At 40.2% G+C, this 25,589-nt stretch overlaps 1 protein-coding gene and 1 pseudogene across 1 annotated transcript in view; both read left to right on the plus strand.

The window, feature by feature from the left end:
* The first annotated feature begins 2,038 nt into the window (after positions 1-2,038).
* LOC119867730 lies at positions 2,039-2,173 on the plus strand (annotated as a pseudogene).
* A 7,909-nt stretch (positions 2,174-10,082) lies between these two features.
* Positions 10,083-25,589, plus strand: part of CAPZA2 (capping actin protein of muscle Z-line subunit alpha 2) — a 61,156-nt gene continuing 45,649 nt past the window's right edge. The window contains exon 1 of the mRNA NM_001012995.2: positions 10,083-10,228. Within this exon, the coding sequence (NP_001013013.1) occupies positions 10,190-10,228 (39 nt within the window). The 5' untranslated portion in view covers positions 10,083-10,189. The remainder of the gene's footprint in view (positions 10,229-25,589) is intronic.

The following is a 25,589-nucleotide window of genomic DNA, read 5'->3' on the forward strand; positions in this document are numbered from 1 at the left end:
TTCTGGACCATATGTACTATAAATACAAGAGTAAATATAAAAAGAGGAAGTCCTTGGCTATAGAAAATAGGAGATCTGACACAAAATCTCAAGCAGATTCAACACAGAGCAAGGAGAAAAGAAGACACCAAGATGGTACTTATGCCCTTGACAAAGAGGGAGGCATGTTCAGATTGGAGAACTATATGCCTTAAGAAATAGGACAAGTTAAGGGCCTTCAGGATAAAGATGCCTGCGTTTTCTGAGGGCTGAATGCCACGGTCAGCCTGGATCAGATGTGGGTCTGTATTTGGCTTGCTTTGACCATGCACAGCAGTTCCTGCTGCCTCCTCCATGCCTAGGCCAAAGACCATCTGCTTGGACCATCTGAGGACATCCATCTCATCCCATAGAAGTACACTGCTTCAACCTAATCCTAAAAGCAGGAAGTTGGCCATTGTGAGCTCAGGACCAGAACATACAAAGAAGCCCACCCACCTCCCTTATTTATTCCTCAGAGGTCTCAAACCTGGTCCACGTTCTGGTACCAATTATGGTGGCCTAGTGTTTCCTGGGACTCCCTCATGGACTTGGCCCCTGACTTCCTCTGACAGAGCACTTGTAATCTCACAGAAATGCTGAAGCCAGATTATAATCCTGAGACAGTTCAGTTGATCTTCTCCCAGAAGCCTTCACCTATCACTGGCAATATTATCCTGTCCTTACACAAGTGAAATATGTGCTCGAGCATCAAAGTTCTTAATCACCTTGTATATCCATTTACATACAAACTGTTGTTAAAATATTAAGATATTATATAGAAGAAATATGCAGCACAGAATAATCCACACTGAATTTGTGATAATGTTTACCTTACCTTGGGGAGGGCGGGATGGAGGGGAGTGAGATAAGGGAGGAAGACACAGGGAACCTCAATTGTCTAAGTAATGCTTTATTCATAAATATCAGAGCTAAAGTAAATAGGATACAATGCTAAGTTAGCATTTGAAAAAGCTGGGCTGTGAATATACACACGTTCAATATTCTTGTCTGCATATTTGAAGTTTTTCATAGTAAAATAAAATTTATTTTAAAAATGAATTGGAAAGAGGTTAGACTAGAGGCTTACATGTCAATCCCACTGGTCTGTGATTCTGCTCTACTTTCAGGCTAACGAGCTAGCCTGCTACAGCTTCATAGATGCTGGCAGAAAACACAAGACCTCTCGCTCAGAGGCAAAGAGCTTTATTACTCAAGGCACATCAAGCACCAAGAACATCAGCATATTTGCATTAGTTTCTCTTATGCCCAAGTCTCATTTGGCAACACAGATGGATCCAGATGGAAGCTTGCTTGGGTAATGGGGTGCATTACAGGATAAGAACCTTGAGTTTAGGGAAAGTCAAATCTTTTAGAGTGGGAAGTAAGCATGCCTAGGCTTTGCTCTGGAGGAAGACATTATCTTCCAAGGTTGTTTACTATACAAACTTCCCTTAGAAAGATAGTCCAGAACAAAGGGTAGTCAGTCGGCTTGCAAGAAATGCAAAAACATGAAAGACCCATTGAGAACTATCTCCAAACCTATACACTCAAATCACTCTGTGTGTTTCCTTCATTGCATTTAGCACAATTGTAATTACACAGTTATTTGAGTTATTATTTGTTTGCTATCTGTTTCTCCTCTAAGTAATTAGTGAGGCAGAAACCATGTCTGCTTTGTTCACTGCTACATCTCCAACTAGTAGAATACAGATGTATGATAGAAGCACAATAAATGTTTTGAACTGTTTATGTATTACTGGACTCGAGGATACTAGAGACACAACCAGAAGAAAGGTGAATGACAGGTTGCTGATGTCACAAGGCATAATGTATTTTAATGATGATTCTTTGCATTCATCCAGCACTTTTCTTTGATAAAGCCCCTTTCCTACATTATTTCATAGAAATTTCATAGTAAGTCTTTGAATTGGGTGAACATGTTAAGAGACTTATCCGGGACCATTATACTTTTCATACAATATTATGTAGTTTCAGGTATACAATATAGTGATTTAAAATTCTACACTTACTTGGCTGGCCGATGAACTCACAAGTGTAGGTAGTGTGCTACATGAGGGGCAAGTCTTTTCGCTAACACCACAAGGGTCTCTGGCCCAATGAGTGGAGTTTGATAGTAATTCTTGCTACAAGTAGAAAAAAAAAATCTACACTTACTCAGTGCTCATCATGATAAGTGTACTCTTAATCCCCTTCATCCATTTCATCCTCAATGGACTTTTTAAGTGAAAAAAGAGCTGAAATCTGCATATTTTAAGTCAAGACTCTTTCTTATATCCCATAAGGTCTTTTTATCCATGACAGTTACCAGATAGGACAACATGAAAACAGAAGGGGAAAATTTTCTTTTTAATGTTTCATTTAAATGAAAAGTTAAACTCTGGTGGACATATTTTATGTATCCATTATGTTTTCCACAGTGAAGATGCATGAACAGAACTGGATTTCCATTTGCATGCGAATTACTAATAGTAATGTTTCATGTGATTATCGAGTATGCAACATATATGTGTTACTTTATCCTCACAAAACACAATGATGTAAGTATTGCTCATCTCCTTTTTAATGAATGATGAAACTGAGGCCCAGGATGATTTCGCTAATTGGCAGAAATCATACAGCTATTTCTCCTATAGTTTGAAATACAGACATGTTAGACTGAAAATATGCTTTCTTACAAAAGGAAATTACTTTCCCCAAGATGCAGACACTCCTTGCTTCAATATCACTTGGAATGTCTATTCTAATATGTTCTATTATATATCAATCTCTTACTTTGGTTTACTGTGTCAAATATTGTGAAATTATGAAACTGTTCTAAAATGAGCCAACTCATCTTTGAAGCAGGTGGTATATAGACTCATAGAGACAGCCACATGTGCCCTTATCTTTGGAATCTGGATTTTTCTCTGAAAGTATTAAGATTTAGGTTGAAAATAAATATGAATAGTTTAACATTACAATATGCCTTAAATTCACACTTCAGTCATGAAATAGGCAGTGTAGCAGATTATGAAACACATAAGAGTAGAATTTAGAAGCCTATATTTCCTCCTCCCACCCATTGTTTCAATATGTTTTACATCCAATCTTATACATATAAATAAAACATGTCTCATTTATCCTTTTATTTTGCACTTATCACATATTGCTTTGTAGGTTTGTCTTTTATATATATATAAAGAGCTTTTTACAACCAGAATATAGGTTACTTTAGGACATGGATCATGTCCTGTGGTTTAACATTCTCTCTCCTTCACCTCTCTGCTTCACACAGTGTCAAACCCAATTCCAGTGAGGTCCTGGCTTTGCTCTATTTCTCTCCACATTTCAAATCACCCACAAAATCAGCCCTACTGTATTCCCAGGACTAATCCTATGAAGCAAGAGCAGATTAAAGTCCATCCAAATCAATATTTGGGGACTCACCCTCAAGGCTATTCTAACTCTGATAAGGCATTCCAAATTTGATAACTGGCTCCCACCTGCAATCTGGAACCCCTAAGTGCTCTCACGTACAAAACCCACTTTCTATTCTATTGCTGTTCTCATGTTTCTAATCTGATAACTTTTCATAATACCTCAGTCACTCCTGGGAAAGGAGAAAAGGCAAGCTGATATTGGCTTTCTCCCGCAGGGGAAATCTGGAATATAAATTATATCTCAGAGTTGTTCTGCTCTGAGGCTAGGAGGCTGGGCTTTTGTACTCTTCATTTGACAGTCATTGGTTAAGAGCTGCTCCACCAGACCTAAACTCCCAGCTCTGCGCTTGCTAGCCAGGCAGCCCCAGGAGCACACGAGCAGTCTTCCAAGGAATAATTGCAGGTTCTGTGAAGCAGAGGCAAAAAGCGCTGAAGCACAGAAATAGTCAAAGTGACCCAAGGGGATCTGGCCAAAGCATTTACAGTGTCTGCTATGGCTCTATCCAGCAGAAGAAGCTCATGGGAGAAAACTGAAGAAAAGCGAGTCCCCACCACACAGCCTGGGACAGTGGCTGGGGATCATCCAGCCCTACCTGCAATGGATGCAGCTAAAGTCACCAGAAGACAATGAGGAGACATGATCACTAAGCCATATGGCCCACGAGGGGCGTCCCGTATGGGGAGGAAAGACATCAGAGCTACATTGGGAGAGGGCTGATGTCATAGGGAGCAGCAGAGGTGATGAAGGCCAGGGTCAAAAGGCAGAGGAAGAGGGTACGTACCTTTAAATGTATACGAATCACTGTGGCAGTCCCAAAGAACCAAGAGGAAGTAATTTGGGCAGGTACTCCTGCAATTCTCTGAATTCACCTGAGATAGAAAAACACAATTTTATTGTAGGTTGGTACGGCCTGAGAGAACACTAATGACTTACCTTTCTGCTATACTGCTATGCTGCTATTATTGGGTCCAAATAAGAGGACATTAAGGGCAAAAAAAATCAAAGTTATTAGAGGCACCTGATGGCCTAATTAATTAAAAATACAACTCTTGATTTTGGCTCAGGGCATGATCTCAAGGTTGTGAGATTGAGCCCCAAGGAGGAGTCTGCGCTCAGCATGGAGCTTGCTTAAGATTCTCTCTCTCCCTCTGCCCTTTCTTTGCTTCTGCACATGCGTACTCTCCCTCAAAATAAATAAATAAAGTCTTTTTTTTTTAAATCAAAGATATTAGATCTATCTTTTTACTACCAACAAATCTATTCATTCTGTTGCTTTACCTTTCTATGTGGAGTCTGACTTAATTTTTCACACATGCCCCACAATTTATGTTTGCCATATAGGAAGATTTTTTTAAAATTTTAGTTTATTTTTTTAGTAATCCCTACTCCCAACATGGGGCTCAATTCACGACCCCAAGATCAAGAGTCGCATGCTCTTTTGACTAAGCAACCAGGCGCCCCCACAGGGAGATTTTCCAAAGTGGCAAATTAATTTGTCTAGTATTCTCTATCTATACTGTTTTTAAGACTATGCAAAGAAACCATACTCATTAGTTCATTCCATAAATACTTTCTGAACTAGGTATCAGATTAAGTGGATTAAAAAAGTGTATAAAAATGAAAAAGAAACAGTCCTCTACCGAAAAAGAACCAACATATATGAAATATATGGAATGATGAACATTAGATTCAGGTTAGTGATTACCCATGGGAAGAAGGAAAATGAATGGGATCTGGAAGGAGTAGACTGTGTTTTTGCTGCTGTTGTTGTTTTTGTATCTCACATATTTTTTAATAATAATTCAAATAAGTAAATGGAATAAATACAAGTTGCAGTGTTTCCTTGCCTCACCCTAAAGGATCACCTTAGAGACTCCGCATGCCCTGTACATCATTTCAGACATTGTGAAGATGCTGAAGCCTTGAATTTACAGTAACTGAGAAATTAAAGAGCAGGAAATTAATTGGATGTTTCACTGGTGACTTAATATGTAGCAGTAAGAGATAGGAGTGTGTTTATGGTTTGAGGATTGCTGGAGAAAACCTTTGCTCTCCTGTTCTAGAGTCCCAGGGCCACATTTTAGGGGAATCTCTAAACCCCATAAGGGTGGCTAGCTGAATTTTTCAGCTCCCATTTAAGGATGTGAAATGAAAGAGTCATTCAATCAATATGCATTCCAACAATGATTTTTTTTTAAGATTTGATTTATTTATTCGTGAGAGACCCAGAGAGAAAGGCAGTGACACAGGCAGAGGGAGAAGCAGGCTCCCTGCAGGGAGCCGGATGCGGGACTCGATCCCGGGTCTCCAGGATCACGCCCTGGGCCCAAGGCAGGTGCTAAACCACTGAGCCACCCAGGGATCCCCAACAAAGATTTTTTTAAGCACTTCTGTGCTAGACTCCGTATTTGTCAGACAGCCAATTAAGAAATAGGCTACGTCCTCAAGGAGAGATTGATATTATAATATGATGATTACAGCTAATGTTTATTGAGAACTTTGCTACTGCCTGTGCCTGGTGCTAGGCACTTTGGCTGTAGTATCTCATTAAATCCTCACAACAGCCCTATGAGGGAGGCACCATTATTATCTTCAATGCATAGATGGAGAAACCAAAGCTTCCAGAGTGAGTTGCCCTGTTAACTAAGCTGGAATCAAGATCAGGACCAACGACTTACTGATTATAAAGTCTGTATATCTAACCACTAGAATATGTGAGAAAATTCACAGAAAACTTTCTGTGAGAATCTAGAATAAGAAAGTATTAGCTTTAGCTAGAGGATTCAGTGTGAGTTTTGTGGGAGAAAGGGAAAACTGAAGTTTAAAGGATGGGTAGCAAAGAACGTTCCAGAAATTGCTTTAACAAAGGAATGAGAGAGTGTGAAGCCTAAGTGAATAACTTTGTGTGTTTCAATGACATGTGCATTGGGGGCAGTGGTTAGAGGTGGGTTGTTGAAGTTGGGAGGAACCAAATTATGAAGGATGGTGTATTCAAGAGAGAGGAAGAGTTTAAAAATGAGCTTTTTTGATAACTTCTTGATATCACTAGGATAATCCACATCAGGCTTCTCCAAGGGTGTCACTTGTCTGAGCCTTTTCAAATATAGCTGAGGAAGTGGACTGTAGGTAGGACACTCTCGACTACAAGTAATCAATAGTTTAGGCAATTACTGATTTAGAAAGACAATTTTAAACTATACATGATGTTTGACACTTTTCTACTGCCACAAAGGGCACTATTTGAGATCAGTTGTGTTCATTGATCATGAGACAGTAACAAACAGCCAAATATTAGTTGTCTAGCACTGGTAGTTGTTCTCTCAGAAGTGAGGTAAGCCACACATTTAAACTACAGATAGTAGTTTTGCAATACAGAGATTAAATCATGTGGCGTCATAGCCGTCGACATGCAGTGCAACCATTTAGCGCTCAGTCAGTAATATTTACCATCTTATGATACATCACATGACCAAGTTATATACATATCTTATACATGAGTATGTATATGTATATAATGTGTATATGTATTTATATGTAGATGTATAATAGTATTAAGAAAGGAACATGAGGCTATCAGGACACTTGGGTTCTAAAACGATATGAGCTGGATGTGCAATTTTAATTTTTATCAAGTCCTTTAATTTTTTTAAAAGATTTTATTAATTTATTCACAAAAGACACAGAGAGAGGCAGAGACACAGGCAGAGGGAGAAGCAGGCTCTACGCAGGGAGCCCGATGTGGGACTCGATCCCTGGACTCTGGGATTACACCCTGAGCCAAAGGCAGACGCTCAACCCCTGAGCCACCTGGGTGTCCCTCAAGTCCTTTAAATTATCTGAGGCTCAACTTACCTGTAAAATGAGAGGCTTTTGCACTAGATGTATTCTGAGATTGTGATTCTAAGAAATTAGGTAACTTCTGACCTGGAGAAGCTTAAGATTAGTTCAGGACAGAGAGCACATCCACAGGAGAATAGATTAAGAAGCATACAAGGAAGTTAACAACAAGCACGACAAAATAAAATAAATAAAATAAAATAAAATAAAAACCCAACAGGTTCTGGTTCCATTAGTTTGGAAGGCAAAGATCATACCACTAATAAGTAGGAGAAAGAAGTTTAGAAATTAAATGAGAAAAGGGTAGAAATTCTCAGTAGGTAGGATTGTGTCGGGAAGGAATATTTTGTTTTCTTTTCATGATAAAATAACTGGTTATCAAGAATACTAGTATATTTTGGGGCACCTGGGTGGCTCAGTTGGTTAAGGGTCTGCCTTCAGCTCAGGTCATGTTCCCAGGGTCCTGGGAGGGAACACCTGTCTGGCTCCCTGCTGAGCGGGGAGCCTGCTTCTCCCTCTCCTGCTCCCCCTGCTTGTGCATTTTTTCTCTCCCAAATACATACATAAAATCTTTCTAAAAACAAACCAATAAATCCCTTCACTCAGTAGGAAATGAGTAGCTGTCAACAACTTTTGAACAGTAACACGACATTAGAAACATGCCCAGCAAGATCAATCTTGCTGCATGTAAATGACACATGTGAAAGTACCTTCACACAAGTCACTATAAATCTAGAAAACACTGCTATTAAGTAATTTACTGAGTGTTCAGAGTATGCAAATCATTGTTTCTTGTGGATGGAAAGCAAACAGAAACCATACTATTGAAAACCTTGTAGTCCATTCTGGGAGAGAACAGGAAGGGGATGCTTGCTGACACGTGAAGGAAAAAGCAGGTGTGTTGTTGAGGATAATGGTGCAGAGAAGGTATGATAGAGAATAAACCACACGGTTTGGTCAGGGACCTCATCGGATGTAAATAAATAATATGTTCATTTTTCTATAGTTGACAGGTCATTCATTCATTGCTTCATCAATTTCTCACTACAACCTCATGAAGTAAGGTATCTATCAGCATTACTATACCCATTTTCCAGGAGAAAAAAACGAGGCTGAATATTTGTTCAAGTTTGCACTCAAGCGACTAAATTGCTATTAGAATCCAGGCCTCTTGAAAAAAAAAAAAGAATAATCCAGGCTTCTAACTCTGTATCCTAAGTTGTTGCACTTTGAGATCTTTCTTCCTCTCTAAAGTCTAGGCACTCTCCTCCATATACAACCTAATGAAGGTGATTACTCTCTCCAACTGATTACTATCAGTTTTAGTCATCACCACTTGCTGCATCAACTCTACTTCTGGGTTTTTTTTCCCCCTTTCTTCTGTTTTTTGTTTGTTTCTGTTTACTTAGCAACACCTAATATTAATGTGTACACACTGGGTTTCTCAGTAGATGCTGTTGCTTGACTAACAGGCTGCTCTTTTCCTCTAGAAACCTCACCCACATTTGGTAATGCTTTGCAATAATTTGAGTCACACTATCTTCATAATCTTGGTGATACTTTATATGCGTCTCTTCACAGTGACACAACCAGCAGTTATGTATCATTTCTGATAATCCTTTCAGAAATCTCCCAATACCATCTTCTTGATACAGTTAAAAGAAATTATAGAATTCATGCGCTTGACTGAATGAAGTCTTTAAAAATATTTTTAAAATTGAGACATAGTTGACCTACAACATTGATTTAGTTTTAGATGTACAGCATAACGATTATAAAGTCTTAAGTCCTATCTGAATTCTACAGGCCTTGCTAAAAAGTGTGAGAGAGCTTGTTATAAAGGCAGATTCTCCAGCCCCATCGCAGACCTCCTAGAATCAGTAACTGCATTTTAACAAGATCCCCAGCTAATTCACATACACAGTTTTTACTACATTTTCACTCTTTTGCTGAACTTGAAATGTCACGAGTAAGCTTCTCAGATTTTGCAAATCAAAGTAAAGGATTCCCATACAATTTGAAAACCACCAACACCGTCTCAGTGCATCCCAAATGCTTCATGGGAGGTACTTATGCATAAACGATATTCACTGTTCATCTGAAATTCAAATTTTACAGGGCTCTCTGATTTCAACCTCGCCATGAAGTTCAGAAGAGTAGGAACCACGTCTTCTAACACAACTTTGTCTTCCCCCACCATAGCACAGCGCCCTCCCCAACTGCTCAGTGCTTGTTTCCAGAGTAGACAGGGAGCCTCTGGAGAGCAGAGATCTCTGGTTTTCTCTCCTCCTTGTGTATTTGCAGGGACCAACCCGGCACACGGTAAAGGACCAGTTAACATTTCTTTAAGTGAATGCACGACTGACTGTACCGAGAGCAAGGTCCCGAGTGTGGGCTGGGCTGTGCGTGCATATTTTAATAAAGACGGAATATTTTTCTAGTGATTTGAAGAAAACAGATGGTCTTGCAAAGCTTCTATTCGTCCGCTGTTTCCCCGGGTGGCTGGCAGAGCCGAGGGCTTGACGGGAACACGATGGAGGGCTCAGGATGGATGGGCTCAGCATGGGCTCAGGATGGGCTCAGGATGTACCCGCCGCAGACGCGGGCCCAGCTGCTCACCCGCGGCGGCAGGCCCCGCCCCCCGGCGCTCGGCCCCGCCCCCCGGCGCCGGCCGGCTTCCCGCGCATGCGCACAGCCGCGCCGGCGGGGAGAGGGGGGAGGAGGAGGAGGAGGAGGAGGAGGCGGGGCTTCCGGGGCGCGTGCGCGGCGGGCTGGGCGGCGGGCCTCTCCCTCGGCGGGGGCGCGCGGGGCGCGGAGGACCGCACGGCGCGAGGGGGAAGTCAGGTGGCCGCCGCCGCCGCCGCCGCCGCGGTCTGTCGCCGGGAGGAAAATGGCGGATCTGGAGGAGCAGCTGTCCGATGAGGAGAAGGTAGGAGCCGCGCGGGCGGCGGAGGCCGGCGGCCGCGGAGGGGCCCCGGCGTGTGCCCTCGGCCGCCCTTCCTGCCCGCCGGTCGCCGCGGCGCCTCAGCGCCTGCCGCTGTCAGTCACGGAGGCCGCGCGCGGGGGCAGGTCTGCGCCGGGCCTGCCTCGCCGCGCCGCGCCTCGCCGCGCCTTGTAGGGTGTGTGCTCTGGAAACAGGCGGCGGCGGCGGCGGCGGCGGGGGCGGCGGGGGCGCGGGGGCGCCGGGTCGCGGCCTGGGCGCGGGGCCTGGGCTGGCGGCTGCCGCCGGGCTGAGAGCCGAGGGCCGAGGGCTGAGGGGGCAGGCGCCTGGGAGGCCGACCCTCGCCTCCTCCCTCCTCCCTCCTCCCAGAAGCCAAAACGCTTCCTTTTCTGGTTCTCGACGCTTTTTTTTTTTTTTTTTCGCTTTTTTTTTTTTTTTTTCTCCTTTCCCAGTGGAAGTCTCTCTTCTCCCTCCCCCCCTCCCCCCCCCGCCGTCTCCCGTTTCTCTTTTCCGGCCGTCGCCGTAGCCGTGCGGCTCCGCGGTTGGCTGCGAGGCGGCCCAGTCGCTCCCCGCGACCCCCGCCCGCCCCGCTCCGCGTCGCCGTCTGCCGCCCGCCCCGGCCCGGCCGCCCCGGCGCCGCTGTGGTGGCGGCCGCGCCAGCTTCGAAACCTCGCGAACGGCCCCAGAGTCTCAAGCGATTTCGAACAAAAAGGAATCTGATCCTAAAACTGGGTCTCTGAGGTCGCCCCCCCCCTTTCCCTGTGAGGAGGGCCCATTCCCCAGGGAAGAGGGGGAAGGGGGGGAAGGGGGGAAAACGGGGGGGGGGGGCGTATTGATTTTCCGCATTTTCCCGGAAGAACTTTGACGTTTCTCAAACTCAGAAACGTTGACGGGACCTAATCTGTGGATTGAGATAGTTACAGTTTTCCAAGCGTCCACTCTTAATTTCACAGTGTTCACCTTTATTTATTTATTTATTTTTATTTATTTATTTATTTATTTTTTAAGTTCCAAAGCGGTACAGCCGCGGATGAAACACACTTCAGGGTGTTTAAGAAATCCTAATGTAAAGCCTAAGGATATTTTCAGTTACAGCTCTGCTCCATGTTTTTTTTGTTTTGTTTTGTTTTGTTTTTTTAATAGCCTGGGATGTAAACCAGCACCAAAATGTAATGTCCTGTCGCCTTCCCGATGTAAATGTGCATTAGTGGGCCTCATCTTCGATTTTGGAAATCTTCCTTTCCTGTCTTTTCCTTCTTTCCTTTACCCTTCCCTTCCCTTCCCCTCCCTTCCCCTTCCTCTTCCCTTCCCCTTTCCTCCCCTTCCCCTTTCCTTTGCTTTGCTTTGCTTTGCTTTTCTTCCCTCTGAGCCCTTTGGTGCAAGTGATCATAAAAGGACAAGATGGGGAGAGCTGCAAGGTTCTCCCTAATTCACGGACCTGGCAGGCAGATCCCTTGCATATGCAAAAGTTGCTCTGAAGTGTGCACTTGTGCTATAATAGGTTAAATAACCATGAGTTCACCACAGAAAATGTTCAGGATCCGAGCACACACGTTTAAAGTTAGTGCTAAAGGTCTTTAAAGGGATTGTCATGGTCTCATTCTGCTGTCCTTAAGTAGTGGTTAGTAGTTTAAGTGGCTAGAATCTGGCTGAGGAGAGAGAATTCAGTGCGGCAGTTAATAGAGTCCTGCCGTGTGTTGTAAAGGCCTAAAAATGGCAAAGTTTTCTCCAAATGAATTGACGAGGTTCCTCATTATCTGGCATTCTCAGGGCACTAAACTCCCTAAAGAGGAGGGAGGAGGGTGTCTTAATCCTCCAAGCTTTCCCAACTTGGTGGTTTAAGACTAAATGAATGAAAATTCAAATTTGGGGCGCCTGGGTGGCTCAGCGGTTGAGCATCTGCCTTAGGCCCAGGGCATGACCCCGGGGTCCGGGGATGGAGTCCCATCCATCTCGGGCTCCCCGCAGGAAGCCTGCTTCTCCCTCTATGTCTCTTCCTCTCTGTCTCTGTCTCTTATGAATAAATAAAATTTTAAAAAAAGAAAAAAAATTTGAAGGAATTTGGTGTTTTTGTTGTTTCCTAAGACTATTTTGTTGATATTTTCATATATAGTTCATTGCTATATTTAGTGATTTAAGAAGACCAAACTTCTGGGTTACATTCAAATAACTGGTGAAATGAAATGCTAACACACTTGCCACTTTAGTTATTTAAATGTTCTTTTAATCTTTTGTGAGTAGGTTGGGTATAGAATCAAATAAAATTTTAAAAGGTGGTATTTTATTTTTATGTATTTATTTTTGGTATTTTAAAACTAATATTTAAATCGTGTTACTTTTTCTGCCACCTTATTTGTAATTTTCAAAAATAAACTTTTAATACTATTAAGCTGTTGGAATTTCCATTATTGATTGAAGATCTGAAGAAGGGAATCTGTTAATTTACATAATACCCGTACATTGGGTGGCCCAGACCGGTACATACATTTGTTAATATGTTGTAAGTTTGAGGTAGGTTTTATTATACCATTTCACAGGTACATAAAATAAGGTTTCAGTAGCTTTTAAGTGATTCACCCAAGGATGCCTAGGTAAGAAGTGGCAGAGGGAATATATATACATATATTTTAAAGATTTTATTTATTTATTCATGAGAGACACAGAGGCAGAGAGAGAAGCAGGCTCCATCGATGCAGGGAGCCCTATGTGGGACTCGATTCCAGGACTCCAGGATCAGGTACTGAGCCAAAGGCAGACGCTCAGCCACTGAGCTCCCCAGGTGTCCAGGCAGAGGGGATATTTATACCTGTCTGTCTGAATCCAGAGTTGGTACTGTTGTGACAATTACGCTCCCTTGACAATGAATGATAGGATCTTTTCTGGCTTTATCTTTGTTTTCAATTTGTTGACAACTTCTTTTGGAAAAGGAGAAAACAGTAGTTCTTTTTGTTTTTACTAAAAATTGTAAATATCTAACATTAATAGTGTTGCATTATAAACTGAATTTGTTTATTTTAGGACAAAGTTTATTATTTACACATTTTAAAATTTTATGCTACTGGTATAGTTTCATATATGCAAACTAAGGTAGGAAGCATTTTATAAAGATTCATCTAGAATAACATCTTTGTTTTTTAAAATCATGTACAATTGCTTTGTGAGGATACCACTATGAAATTTAATAACCTTTTCACCTTTGGCCACTAGATTAATAGGAAATAAAATTATCTGAAGAAGCACAGTGATGTTCTTTAAAGTTACTCATTTGTGGTAGCACGTCCCAGAGATACTTTTTTTTACATTGTTTAGAAATTCTAGGCCAAAAACAGTTCATGTTTTCCATTCCTGGGGTTAGTTGCATTGTAGAGTAAAGCAATTTTGTGAATTTGAAATTATGTGAAATTACAGTATAAAGCAGGAGAATTAATACGTTTCACGCCCCTCCTAACAGAGGAAAGTCACTCCCGAGCTCCAGAAGGAAGACAGTTATTAGTTGGAAAGGATCTTTTTGGTTTTTTTTCCCTATAACCCCTCCTACCTTTCTCTGATGATAAGAGTGATCCACTTCCATAGCTTCATTTTTATGAACATTTCTCAAATACATAGCTCAGTCCTAACTTCCCTTCTGAGCACTAGTCACACATTTTTATTGGCTCGTCCTTTTCACAGGAGACAGTTAATGAGATGTGTTCAGACGGAACCTTCCTAAGAGTAAATTCATAAACTCCCTCCCTTCCCCTTTCCTTCTACACCAAGTGGGGCAGAAATCTATCTCCTGCTCATTTTTCTCTTTATTTCTCTATTTCCATTATTCTAGTTATCCTGGTTTTTAACTTCAGCTTTATGTTAACTTTTGCCTCCTCGAGCTCTGTACCTTAGAGTCTGTTTCTGAATCTTGTTGCTCCCATCATCAAAATGTGTCTTGTGCAAAAAATTTCTTTTTGCTTGAAAAGGTAATTCATTTATATTAATTTTAGTTTTTTACGTCTCAGTTGACCAGACTATTAAACTATTATTTACATTATTAACTACTATTGTTCAGTAACAAAATTTTATGGTATGAATAGAATACAAATTGACTATACCTGTTCTGTGACTACACAGTTAAGGGAGAAATAAAGCCAGAGGAGGACAAGTAGGATCAGAAGAATGTCTCATAGTTGGCCTTTCCCTTCTTTTGTATTTGCCACAGTAGGCTTTTTGTTATAAACTTTCTAGACTAATTCCACCAATTTCCTGTGTCAGAGTCATGTTTTAGTATGTTGTTTTTGTACTCCCAAACTTTTAGTTGCTGGATCCTCCATTGCCTTTACAAGGAAGCCCAACTCTTGAAAATGATACTAGTGGCCTTGTATCCCATCCTTACTTTGATAGTTCTGACTCCAATACATACTTAATCATGCTGTGAATTGAAGAAGACCTATGTGCTAGTCCACGTCTATCTAGCACCTTGGATAAAGTATGTAACCTCTCAGCCTGTTTCCTCTGAAATGTGAGGATACATATAAATGGTACGTGGCATATAGTAAACACACAGTAAATTGTAGTTTGTTTTTTTTTTTTTTTTGTTTTGCTGATACCTTCTTACCCACTTTTTGATGTTAGAACTGCTTCCTAGTCCACTTTTTTGAAAGATGAAAATCTTACTCATCCCTCAAGATTTATCGCAGACCACGTGTCTGGCTATAACATATCATTAGTATTAAATATAATTTTGCATAATAGTTGTCTGTTAACCTGTTTTTTTTTCTTTTGTTCTGTTGGAATTCATAAGTGCAGAAATAATATCTTTAGCAACTGTCAATACACTGCATGTAGTGAGTAGAAGGCTTTAGTGAGGGAATGAACAAAGGAATTGTGAATTCACAAAATGAAAACAGGTTTATGAAAAGCAGAAGTAGCATATGGGGTGCCTGGGTGGCACAGTTGGTTAAGAGTCTGACACTTGGTTTCTGCTTAGGTTGTGATCTTGTGGTCTTGAGATCAAGCCCCACATCAGCTCCTGGTTCATTGGGGAGTCTGCTTGCGATTCTCTCTCCTTCTCCCCCTCCTGCTTGTGTGCTCTCGCTCTCTCTCTCGAATAAGTAAAATGAATAAACAAATCTTAAAAAAAAAAAAGTAACATGAGGTAAAGTTTTTGAGGGAAAATTTAGTGTACCTAAATTTTCATTTCTAAATAATGCTTTAGACTTTAAAGACTTAGATAGTCAAATGAAACTTTTGGTGCTCTTTAAGTACAGGTGGTGATATTGGCTATGATTCAAATCATTTACACATACTAAATATTCTTTATAAGTAGTTTATATAATCCTCCCTCACACAATCATAATTTGGTTTTAGAAATTTTGTTCGTATTTAAAAGTAATACAAGTTGCCATCATAATTAATATAAAATTTATAGTGTTCTTATTTAAATTTTTTTATTTTTTTTATTTATGATAGGCACACAGAGAGAGAGAGAGGCAGAGACACAGGCAGAGGGAGAAGCAGGCTCCATGCACCGGGAGCCTGACGTGGGATTTGATCCTGGGTCTCCAGGATCGCGCCCTGGGCCAAAGGCAGGCGCTAAACCGCTGCGCCACCCAGGGATCCCCTATAGTGTCCTTATTAACCCAAAAGCTATTAGTGTAGAAAATACTCATTCCTAATTTCATTCTGTAGATGAATGAATTCTGTCATTGCACCAATAAAATGTAGAAATTCCTATAGCAAGCAGAACCTTGATTCCTATAGCAAGCAGAACATCTAGATCTAGATGGTTGCTATACCGTTAGTAGAGTTTTTCAGACTTTGCACATTAAAGCAAAACAGTAGTATTTGTTCAGTGCTTTTGGGAGCCATTTCTACATAAAAGATACATAGAACACTGCATTTTAGTGTAAAAACATGAAGTATAAAAACAGTGCAAAGTAATTTTTAAAGTTGAAAAGTATGATGTGAAAACAACATATGATTCTGTGCTATACAATCAATGGCTTATGATACTAGTGGCATTTTCCCTTTTTTGGTGGTACATTAAATTATACCTCTTATATTGATTGTGAATCAAGGTAAACAAGGATATAATGTGACAGCTAACAAGCTAAAATCTTAGCATGGGTTGGTTTGGGAAGGGAGCTTTGTATGACATCTTCGTACTCTATATAATATATGTATTGTGGGTGAGCACCAGAAGGACCCCACTCAGTGAAGTCACATAGAGTTTAAGGTGTTGGAAGATTTCAGTGTAAACTTGGACTTTTTGGTGTGTTGTGCATAAACAATGGAATATTATTCAGCCAAGAGCAAAGATAATATCTTGCCATTCATGATAACATGGAAAGACCTTGAGCACATGCTAAGTGAGATCAGTCAGAGAAAAACAAGTACTGTATGATACCACTTGTATGTGAAATATAAAAAAGCCAGACTTGTTTTTAAAAAGAAAAGGAGCAACAAAGCCACCAGAAAACAGGTTGTGGGGTAATATTGATGGTATTTAAGGGTACAAATTTGTGTGTGTGTGTGTGTGTATACACACACACATATACATATACATATATATGTAATATATATATTACATAATATAAATACTGTATTGATGTTAATAATGGTATGTATTGCTTCAGTGGCCATCATATTACAATATATGAATGTATCAAAGTAACATGCTTTACACCTTAAGTTTACAAAATGTAGCATGTTACATTTATCCAAAACAGCAACAACAAATCTTAAGCTTTTTCCCACAGTCCTGGCAGCAGTGGGAAGGAAATGTGAATAGGAAGCAGGCTGGTTTTTATTTTTTAATTTTGTGTGTATGTATGTATTATTAGAATTTTAAGTGGGTCTTGATCTCACAACCCTGAGATCATGACCTGACTTTAAATCATGAATCAGGTACTTAACCAGCTGGTGCTCCAACACACTGTTTTTTTTTAAGTTGCCCCTCCTCCATCACACATGCACTAACAGATCACTACACTTCTGCACAGGTTTCAGTTAGCTGAAGCACGTTACATTTATTAACCTAATTTCAGAGGGCTCAGGGTAGGAAAAGAGAACTGCGGTACTTGGGAATAGCAGTAATGATACCATAGACTGGGTTTTAGACTCACTGAAGGTTGGTGGTTTGATCACCTATATGGGCCACATGGTGTCAGTAGCACCTCCTTCCCCCAGTCTTGATAATCAGAATGTTTTCCTATAGGACAGAATTGTCCCTGGTTGAGAACCATGGATCTAGACAGATTGGAGCTAGTAAGAATGATGGGAACTTGGGTTAAGTGTTAAGACCTGACTTGAAGTAGTTTCACAAAACATGAAGAAAAAAATGATCACTAACAGATTTCAGAGTTGGAATCAACAGAACTTGGTGAATGAATGGGAGGATCAGGGAATTTTAAAATCTGAATTTTAAAATGGAAGAATCTGAATAACTGGGAAGTGGGACCACCACTAACTATAGGATTCAGGAAGAGGATGGATAGCTGGGAAGAATAATGTTGAGTTTGATTTGAGTTATACTGAGTCTGAGTTGCTAGGAGAATATCTCTGAACATGCCTAAGAAGATAGGGAAATGTAGAATGGAGCTTGGAAAGAACAGTCAGGCCCAGAGATTTTATTTAGATTTGGGAATCCTCTTCTGTGGGTTAAAGCTACAAGACCTGTAAGACTTTTAGGAGAACAAGCTTAGACGTAGCAGAGAGAAGGGATCCCTGGGTGGCGCAGCGGTTTGGCGCCTGCCTTTGGCCCAGGGCGTGATCCTGGAGACCCGGGATCGAATCCCACGTCAGGCTCCCGGTGCATGGAGCCTGCTTCTCCCTCTGCCTGTGTCTCTGCCTCATTCTTTCTCTCTCTCTGTGACTATCACAAATAAATAAAAATTAAAAAAAAAAAAAAAGACATAGCAGAGAGAAGAGATCAGAGAGCATATGCTTTTGGATATACTTTTCTTTAGAAAATAAAAAGGAGAGAAACAAAAAGTTGTGGGTGATTCTTGAAGTAGAAGTATATGTGTAGCAAGGTAGGTGCTCATGGCACAGAACCTGAGGATTTCCAGGAGCAGTACCAGTATTGCAGAGATTAAAAGGAATACAGGTTTGAGGAAAGCCTTTGTATTTAAGATACAGGGATAAGAAACAAATTTGGTCTACTGTATGCCACTATGTATACTACATTAATTAATCAGTCAATTGTCAGAGTAATTTTGTTATTAGCCCCATTTTATGGGTGGGAAAACTAGTGCAGATAAGGCTGACCATATAAGTGGTGGACTGGAGATTACTGGTGGCCTTTTTTTTTTTTTAAGTTTTTATTTAAAATCAGTTGTTAACATACAGTGTAATATTAGTTTCAGATATACAACATAGTGATTTCATACTGACCTACAACACCCAGTGCCCATCGCAAGTGTACCCCTAATCCCCATCACCTGTTTAACCCATCTCCCCACCCACCTCCCTTTTGGTAACCCATCAGTTCCTTCTCTGTAGTTAAGGAGTCTGTTTCTTGGTTTGCCTTTCTCTCTTTTTGGTTCCCTTCGCTCGTTTGGTTCTTAAATTCCACATATGACTTAAATCATATGATATTTATCTTTCTCTGATTTATTTTGCTTAGCATAATACTTTCTAGTTCCATCCATGTAGTTGCAAATGGCAAGATTTCATTCCTTTATTTTTTTTAAAGATTTTTATTTTTTATTTATTCATGATAGAGAGAGAGAGAGAGAGAGAGAGAGAGAGAAAGGCAGAGACACAGGCAGAGGGAGAAGCAGGCTCCATGCCAGGAGCCTGGTGCGGGACTCGATCCCGGGGCTCCAGGATCGCACCCTTGGCCAAAGGCAGGCTCTAAACCGCTGAGCCACCCAGGGATCCCCAAGATTTCATTCTTTTTATGGCTGAGTAATACTCCATTCCTATATATCTACGTCTTTTTTTATCCATTTGTCAATCTGTTGAACACTTGGGCTGTTTTCATAATTTGGCTGTTATAGATAATGCTGCTATAAACATAGGGGTGCATGTATCCCTTTGAATTAGTGTTTTTGTATTCTTTGTTTAAATACCCAGTAGTGCAATTGCCTATATAGGGTAGTAGTTCTATTTCTAAATTTTTGAGGAACTTCCATATTGCTTTCCATAGTGGCTATGCCAGTTTGCATTCCCACCAACAATGCAAAAGGATTCCTCTTTCTCCACATCCTTCCCAACATCTGTTTCTTGTGTTGTTTTTAGCCATTCTGACAGGTGTGAGGTGTCTCATTGTAAATTTGATTTGCATTTCCCTAATGGTGAGTGATATTGAGCATCTTTTCATGTGTCTACTGGCCATCTATGTTTTCTTTGGAAAAATATCTAGTCATGTCTTCTGCCCATTTTTTTAACTGGATTATTCATCTTATAGGTGTTTTTTAGGTTTATGTATTTCGGATACTAGCCTTTATCAGATATGTCATTTGCAAATATCTTCTCCCATTTCGTGGGGTTGTCTTTTAGTTTTGTTGATTGTTTCCTTTGCTCTGCAGAAGCTTTGTATTTTGATGTCCCAAAAGTTTATTTTTGTTTTTGTTTCCCTTGCCTCAGGAGACATACCGAGAAAGAAGTTGAGAGAGCTGATACCAAAGAACTTACTGCCTGTGTTTTCTTCCAGGACTTTTATGGTTTCTGGTTTCCTGTTTAGTTCTTTTTTTTTTTTTTTTTTTTTAAGATTGTAGGTATTCATTCATGAGAGACACAGAGAGGCAGAGACATAGGCAGAGGGAGAAGTCCTCCCAATGCAGGACTTGATCCCGAGACACCGGGATCACGACCCAAGCCAAAGGCACACACTCAACCACTGCCCCCCAGCCCCCACTCTCCCACATACTTAGGTCTTTAATCCATTGTTAGTTCATTTTTGTGTATGGTATAAGAAAGTGGTCCAGTTTCATTCTTCTGCATGTTGCTGTTCTTATTTTCAAAGCCATTTTTGAAGAGACTATCTTTTTCTGACTGGATATTCTTTCCTGCTTTGTTGAAGATTAATTGACTTTGATTGTGGGTTCGTTTCTGTGTTTTGTATTCTGTTCTATTGATCCATATTTTTGTGCCAGTACCATACCGTTTTGATTACTGCAGCTTTGTAATATAACTTGAGGTCTGGAATTGTGATTCCTCCACCTTTGTTTTTCAGAATTGTTTTGGCTATTCAGGATCTTTTGTGGTTCCGTACAAATTTTAGGATTGTTTGTTCTAGTTCTGTGAAAAATGCTGTTGGTATTTTGATAGGGATTGCATTAAAAATGCAGATTGCTCTGGGTAATATAGACATTTTAGCAATATTCTTCCAATCCATGAGCATGGAATGTCTTTTTCTTTGTGTCATCTTCCATTTCCTTCATTAGTGTTGTTGGTTTTAGATTTATTTATTTTAGAGGAAGAGAGCATGCACGAGCTGGGAAGAGGAGTAGAGGGAGAGGGAAGGGAATGAATCTCAAGCAGACCTCATACTGATCACGGAGCCTGACATGGGGCTCAATCTCATGACACCAAGATCATGACCTGAGCCAAAACCAAGAGTCTGATGCTTAACTGACTGAGCCACCTAGGGGCCCCTCTTTCATCAGTGTTTTATAGTTCTCAGAGTATATATAGTCTTTCACCTTTTTGGATAGGTTTAATCCTAAGTATCTTCTTATTTTTGGTGCAGTTGTAAATGTGATTGATTTCTCTCTGCTGCTTCATTATTGGTGTATAGAAATGCAACAGAGGGATCCCTGGGTGGCGCAGCGCCTGCCTTTGGCCCAGGGTGCGATCCTGGAGACCCGGGATCGAGTCCCACGTCGGGCTCCCCGTGCATGGAGCCTGCTTCTCCTTCTGCCTGTGTCTCTGCCTCTCTCTCTCTCTCTCTCTCTCTGTGACTATCATAAATAAATTAAAAAAAAAAAAAAAGAAATGCAACAGATATCTGTACTTTGGTTTTGTATCCTGCAACCTTACTGAATTCGTTTATCAGTGCTAGCAATTTTTTGGTGGAATCTTTAGAGTTTCCTATATAGAGTCTCACGTCATCTGCAGATAGTGAACGTTTTACGTCTTCCTTACCTTTTTGGGTGCTTTTTATTTCTTTTTGTCTGTTGTAGCTAGGACTTCTAAGACTATGTTGAATAAAAGTGATGACAGTGAACATCTCTATCTTGTTCATGACCACAGATGAAAAAGCTCTGGTTTTCCCCTTTTAGGATGATATTGGCTGATGGGTTTCTCATACATGGTCTTTCTTACATTGATGTGTAAACCTACTTTGTAAACCTACTTTTTCCCCTCTAAACCTACTTTGTTGGGGGTTTTTATTGTAAATGGGAGTTGTACTTTGTCAGATGCTTTTTCTGCATCTGTTGAAATTCTTATATGTTCCTTATCCTTTTATTAATATGAAATATCACATTGATTTGTGCATATTGAACAAATCACTTGATTGGAATAAATCCCACTTGATTGTGGTGAATGACTTTTTTAATGTGTTGTTGGATTCGATTTGCTAGTATTTTGTTCAGGATTTTTGTGTCTGTGTTCATTAGAGATACTGGCCTGTAGTTATCTTTTTTTGTGGTGTCTTTATCTGGTTTTGATAGGGTAATGCTGGCCTCATAGAATGAATTTGGAAGTTTTCCTGCCTTTTTTTTTTATGGAATAGTTTGTGAAGAATAATAGGTAATAACTTTAAAAGTGTAGTAGAGTTCCCCTATATGGTCCTGGACGTTTGTTGGGAGTTTTTTGATTACTGATTTAGTTCCTTTGCTGCTTATCAGTCTATTCAAATTTTCTATATCTTGCTATTTCAGTTTTGGTAATTTATATTTATAGGAATTTATTTCTTCTAGGTTGTCCAACTTGTTGGCATATAGTTTTTCATAATCTCTTATAAGTGTTCGTATTTCTGTGGTGGTGGTTGTTATTTCTCCTCTCTGATTTGTGATTTTATTAATTTGGGTGCTTTCCCTTTTCTTTTTGATAAGTCTGACTAGCGGTTTATCAATTTTATTAATTTTTTGAAAGAACCAGCTCCTGGTTTCATTGATTTGTTCTATTGATTTTTTTTTTTGGTTTTGATATCATTTACTTTTTTATTTTATTTTATTTATTCATGAGAGACAGAGAGAGAGAGAGGCAGAGACACAGGCAGAGGGAGAAGCAGGCTCCATGCAGGGAGCCTAACATGGGACTTGATCTCCAGGATCAGGCCCTGGACTTCAGGCGGCGCCAAACCGCTAAGCCCCCCTGGCTGCCCTATATCCTTTACTTCTGCTCTAATCTTTATTATTTCCTTCCACTGGTGGCCTTTAAGAGGGTAATTTTACTAGAGTTTGGAGCAGGGTGCAGATAGAGAAAAGCCAGATTACCCAAGTCTAAAAAGTGTGCATATACTTTCTTTCTTCCAGAAATGGCCTTTCAGTCATGTCTTGAATTATAAACTGCTCATCCTTCAATAACTAGACCCAAAGACTTCCCTTATCTCTTTTGTATCCTGGCCTCTCTGTGCTCCCTTTGCAATTTGTATATACCTTTGTTAAAATAACATGTACCAATTTTAATAGGTTTATCTGATTTTCTTACTTCCTTTGTTCTTCAGGGGCAGGCCCTGTGCCTTATTCATCTTTGTAATTCCAGTAGAGCGCCTGGCATACATTATATCTGTGATTTTCAACTCTAGCTGCACATTAGAATCAACTGGAGAGTTTATAAACAAACATGGATGCACAAGCTTCACTTACAGGTGAGGCCTAGAGCCTTTGTACCCGTGTAAAAAAAGAAGAAAAAGCTTTCCAGATGATTTGAATGTTGACACTGGAGTTGAGTGTCACTGTATTAGATGTTTAATAAGTGTTGACTAAAGAAAGGCAAGAAGTGGTGGCAATAAGTATAAATTATTCTTTTTTTTTTTTTAAGATTTTATTTATTCATGAAAGACACAGAGAGAGAAAGGCAGAGATGTAGGCAGAGTGAGAAGCAGGCTCCAGGCAGGGAGCCTGATGTAGGACTTGATCCTGAGCCCGCAGAATCACGCCCTGAGCCAGGGGTAGGTGCTCAACCGCTGAGCCACCCAGGCGTCCCAGTATAAATTACTCTTGACAAAATTTGGTAGTGAACAGAAGAGAAAGAATAGGCATTACTGCTTCATTTTTCCCCTTACTATTTAATTCAGGAGTACTTTTTTTGAAGATAGAATAAATTTAGAAATGTTCATGGGCTAAGGGGAATGATTCAGGGGAGAGAAAGAAATTGATAAATAATAGTTTATACATAACTTTTCTTTTTTAGTTAACTATAATGCCTACTTTGGAATCATGGGGGGGTTTTTTAGTCTTAAATAAATGGCAAAAATATATTTAAGTAAGATTGCTTTTAATTCAGTAGATAGCCTAGTTTCAGATTGACAAGAGCTCTGTCTTTAATTACTGTTCAAAATGATAGTTATAAAGGAAAAAATTCTTTTTTTTTTTTTAGTAAGACTTTTAAACATTATAGCCTTTTATTTTTTTTATTTATTTATTTATTTTTTAATTTACTTATGATAGTCACAGAGAGAGAGAGAGAGAGAGGCAGAGACACAGGCAGAGGGAGAAGCAGGCTCCATGCACCGGGAGCCTGATGTGGGATTCGATCCCGAGTCTCCAGGATCGCGCCTTGGGCCAAAGGCAGGCGCCAAACCGCTGCGCCACCCAGGGATCCCTAAAGGAAAAAATTCTTAAGGAAAACTTATCAAAACAAATTGCCACTTTTAATATTTGAAATAAATTAGTGTATAACACAGGCATGCAATAGTGATCACTTCATAAACTTTAAATACAGTAAGAGTTCAAAAACATGTTTTCTGTTTTTATTTTTCTTATAACTCAAAGAGATATGGGCAGTTTATAGAGTTGTAGGAAACAGTGTCAAGTACTTTTGTAGTTGAAGTGGAAAAACGCATACTAGTTTTTTTTTTTTTTTTTAACTTTATCACCAGTCTCTAGAGCAGCGACCCTTAATGGTATCACATTCCTTAAGAATCACATGAAACCTATGATACCTTTCTTCAGAGGGAACAACACCTCAAACTTTGCAATAGATACAATATCTGGCCATGCATCAAAATCACCTGGGGAGATTTTGTAAAATACAGATTTCTAGATCTAAGTGCTCTAAAGGTGGATTCAGTAGATCTGAAATAGAACATGGGAATCTATTTTTTCAAAAGCTTTCCAAGCAAAATTTAACAGGCATCTAGGTTTGAGAAATCTCAACTCTAATTAGTCTCCTGACTAAATAAGGAAGGAGATAACTCTGTGGGGTAATGTCCAAAATATGGAAATAAAAGGGGATGTTGTCAGGGTTCTCAGATAAAATGTAAGGTGCCTGGTTAAATTTAAATTAAACAAGTAATTTTTAGTATAGGTTTTTCCCATGCAGCTTCTGTGGTATGCAGGTCTATTTGCTTCTAAATTTAATGATTCCAGGTAGCTATTTGTGTAGTGTATGTGTATATGTGCTTCCATGCACTTGCATTATCTGTTTTTTATACTTTCATCTCCTTTCCACTCTTTTTTTCACTTGCTCAAGGCTTTTTTTAAAAATTGAAATTTTTTTTGTCAGCTTACTCATAGAGCTGCTTGGGTGAGGACTCCCAACTGCCTGCTAAAGAATCAATGTCTTTTTCATACAGTCTCAAAATCTCCTGGAACTAAATTTTTACCTTAGTGTTTTTAAGAGTTTTGCCAATTTGCAATATCCAGAAAAAGCAGAGAAAAATCTGGAGAATTCATAGACATAGGTTGTTGAAGTTAGTTTTGCCAACAATTTCTGTAAATTGTGACAACTGATTGATAATCTTTAAACTCTCCACCATGTTATATCTTCATATTCTAGCAGATAATCATAAAGTTGAGGTAGCACTGCCCGATGTTCAGCTCTTCCAATAATAGACACATCTTAAACAGGCAACATAGGCCAGGAGGATCTAGTCACTTCCCTCTCTGGCATTTCACGGTGAAGCTTGGGTTTGCTTAAGAAAGGTGCTGTCTTGGGACGCCCGGGTGGGTCAGTGGATGAGCGTCTGTCTTCCCTCCAGGGTATGACTCTGGGGTCCCAGGATCGAGTCCCACATCGGGCTCCCCGCAGGTAGCCTCCTTCTCCCTCTGCCTGTGTCTCTGCCTCTCTTTGTCTCTCATGAATAAATAAAATCTTTAATAAAAAAAAAAAAGTGCAGTCTGGCACTAATGCAGAGTGACAGAATTGGGGACTGCGAGGCAGAAGTGACTTGCGGAGTTTATGTGCAAGTTTATCCAGCCCTCCCTCCCTTTGTCTCCTTCCCGGGGTTTTTCAGTTTTATTCAGCAGTGTAGGTGTAA

This window comes from Canis lupus, chromosome 14 (genome assembly GCF_011100685.1).
Source record: "Canis lupus familiaris isolate Mischka breed German Shepherd chromosome 14, alternate assembly UU_Cfam_GSD_1.0, whole genome shotgun sequence".
Taxonomy (NCBI): Eukaryota; Metazoa; Chordata; class Mammalia; order Carnivora; family Canidae; genus Canis; species Canis lupus.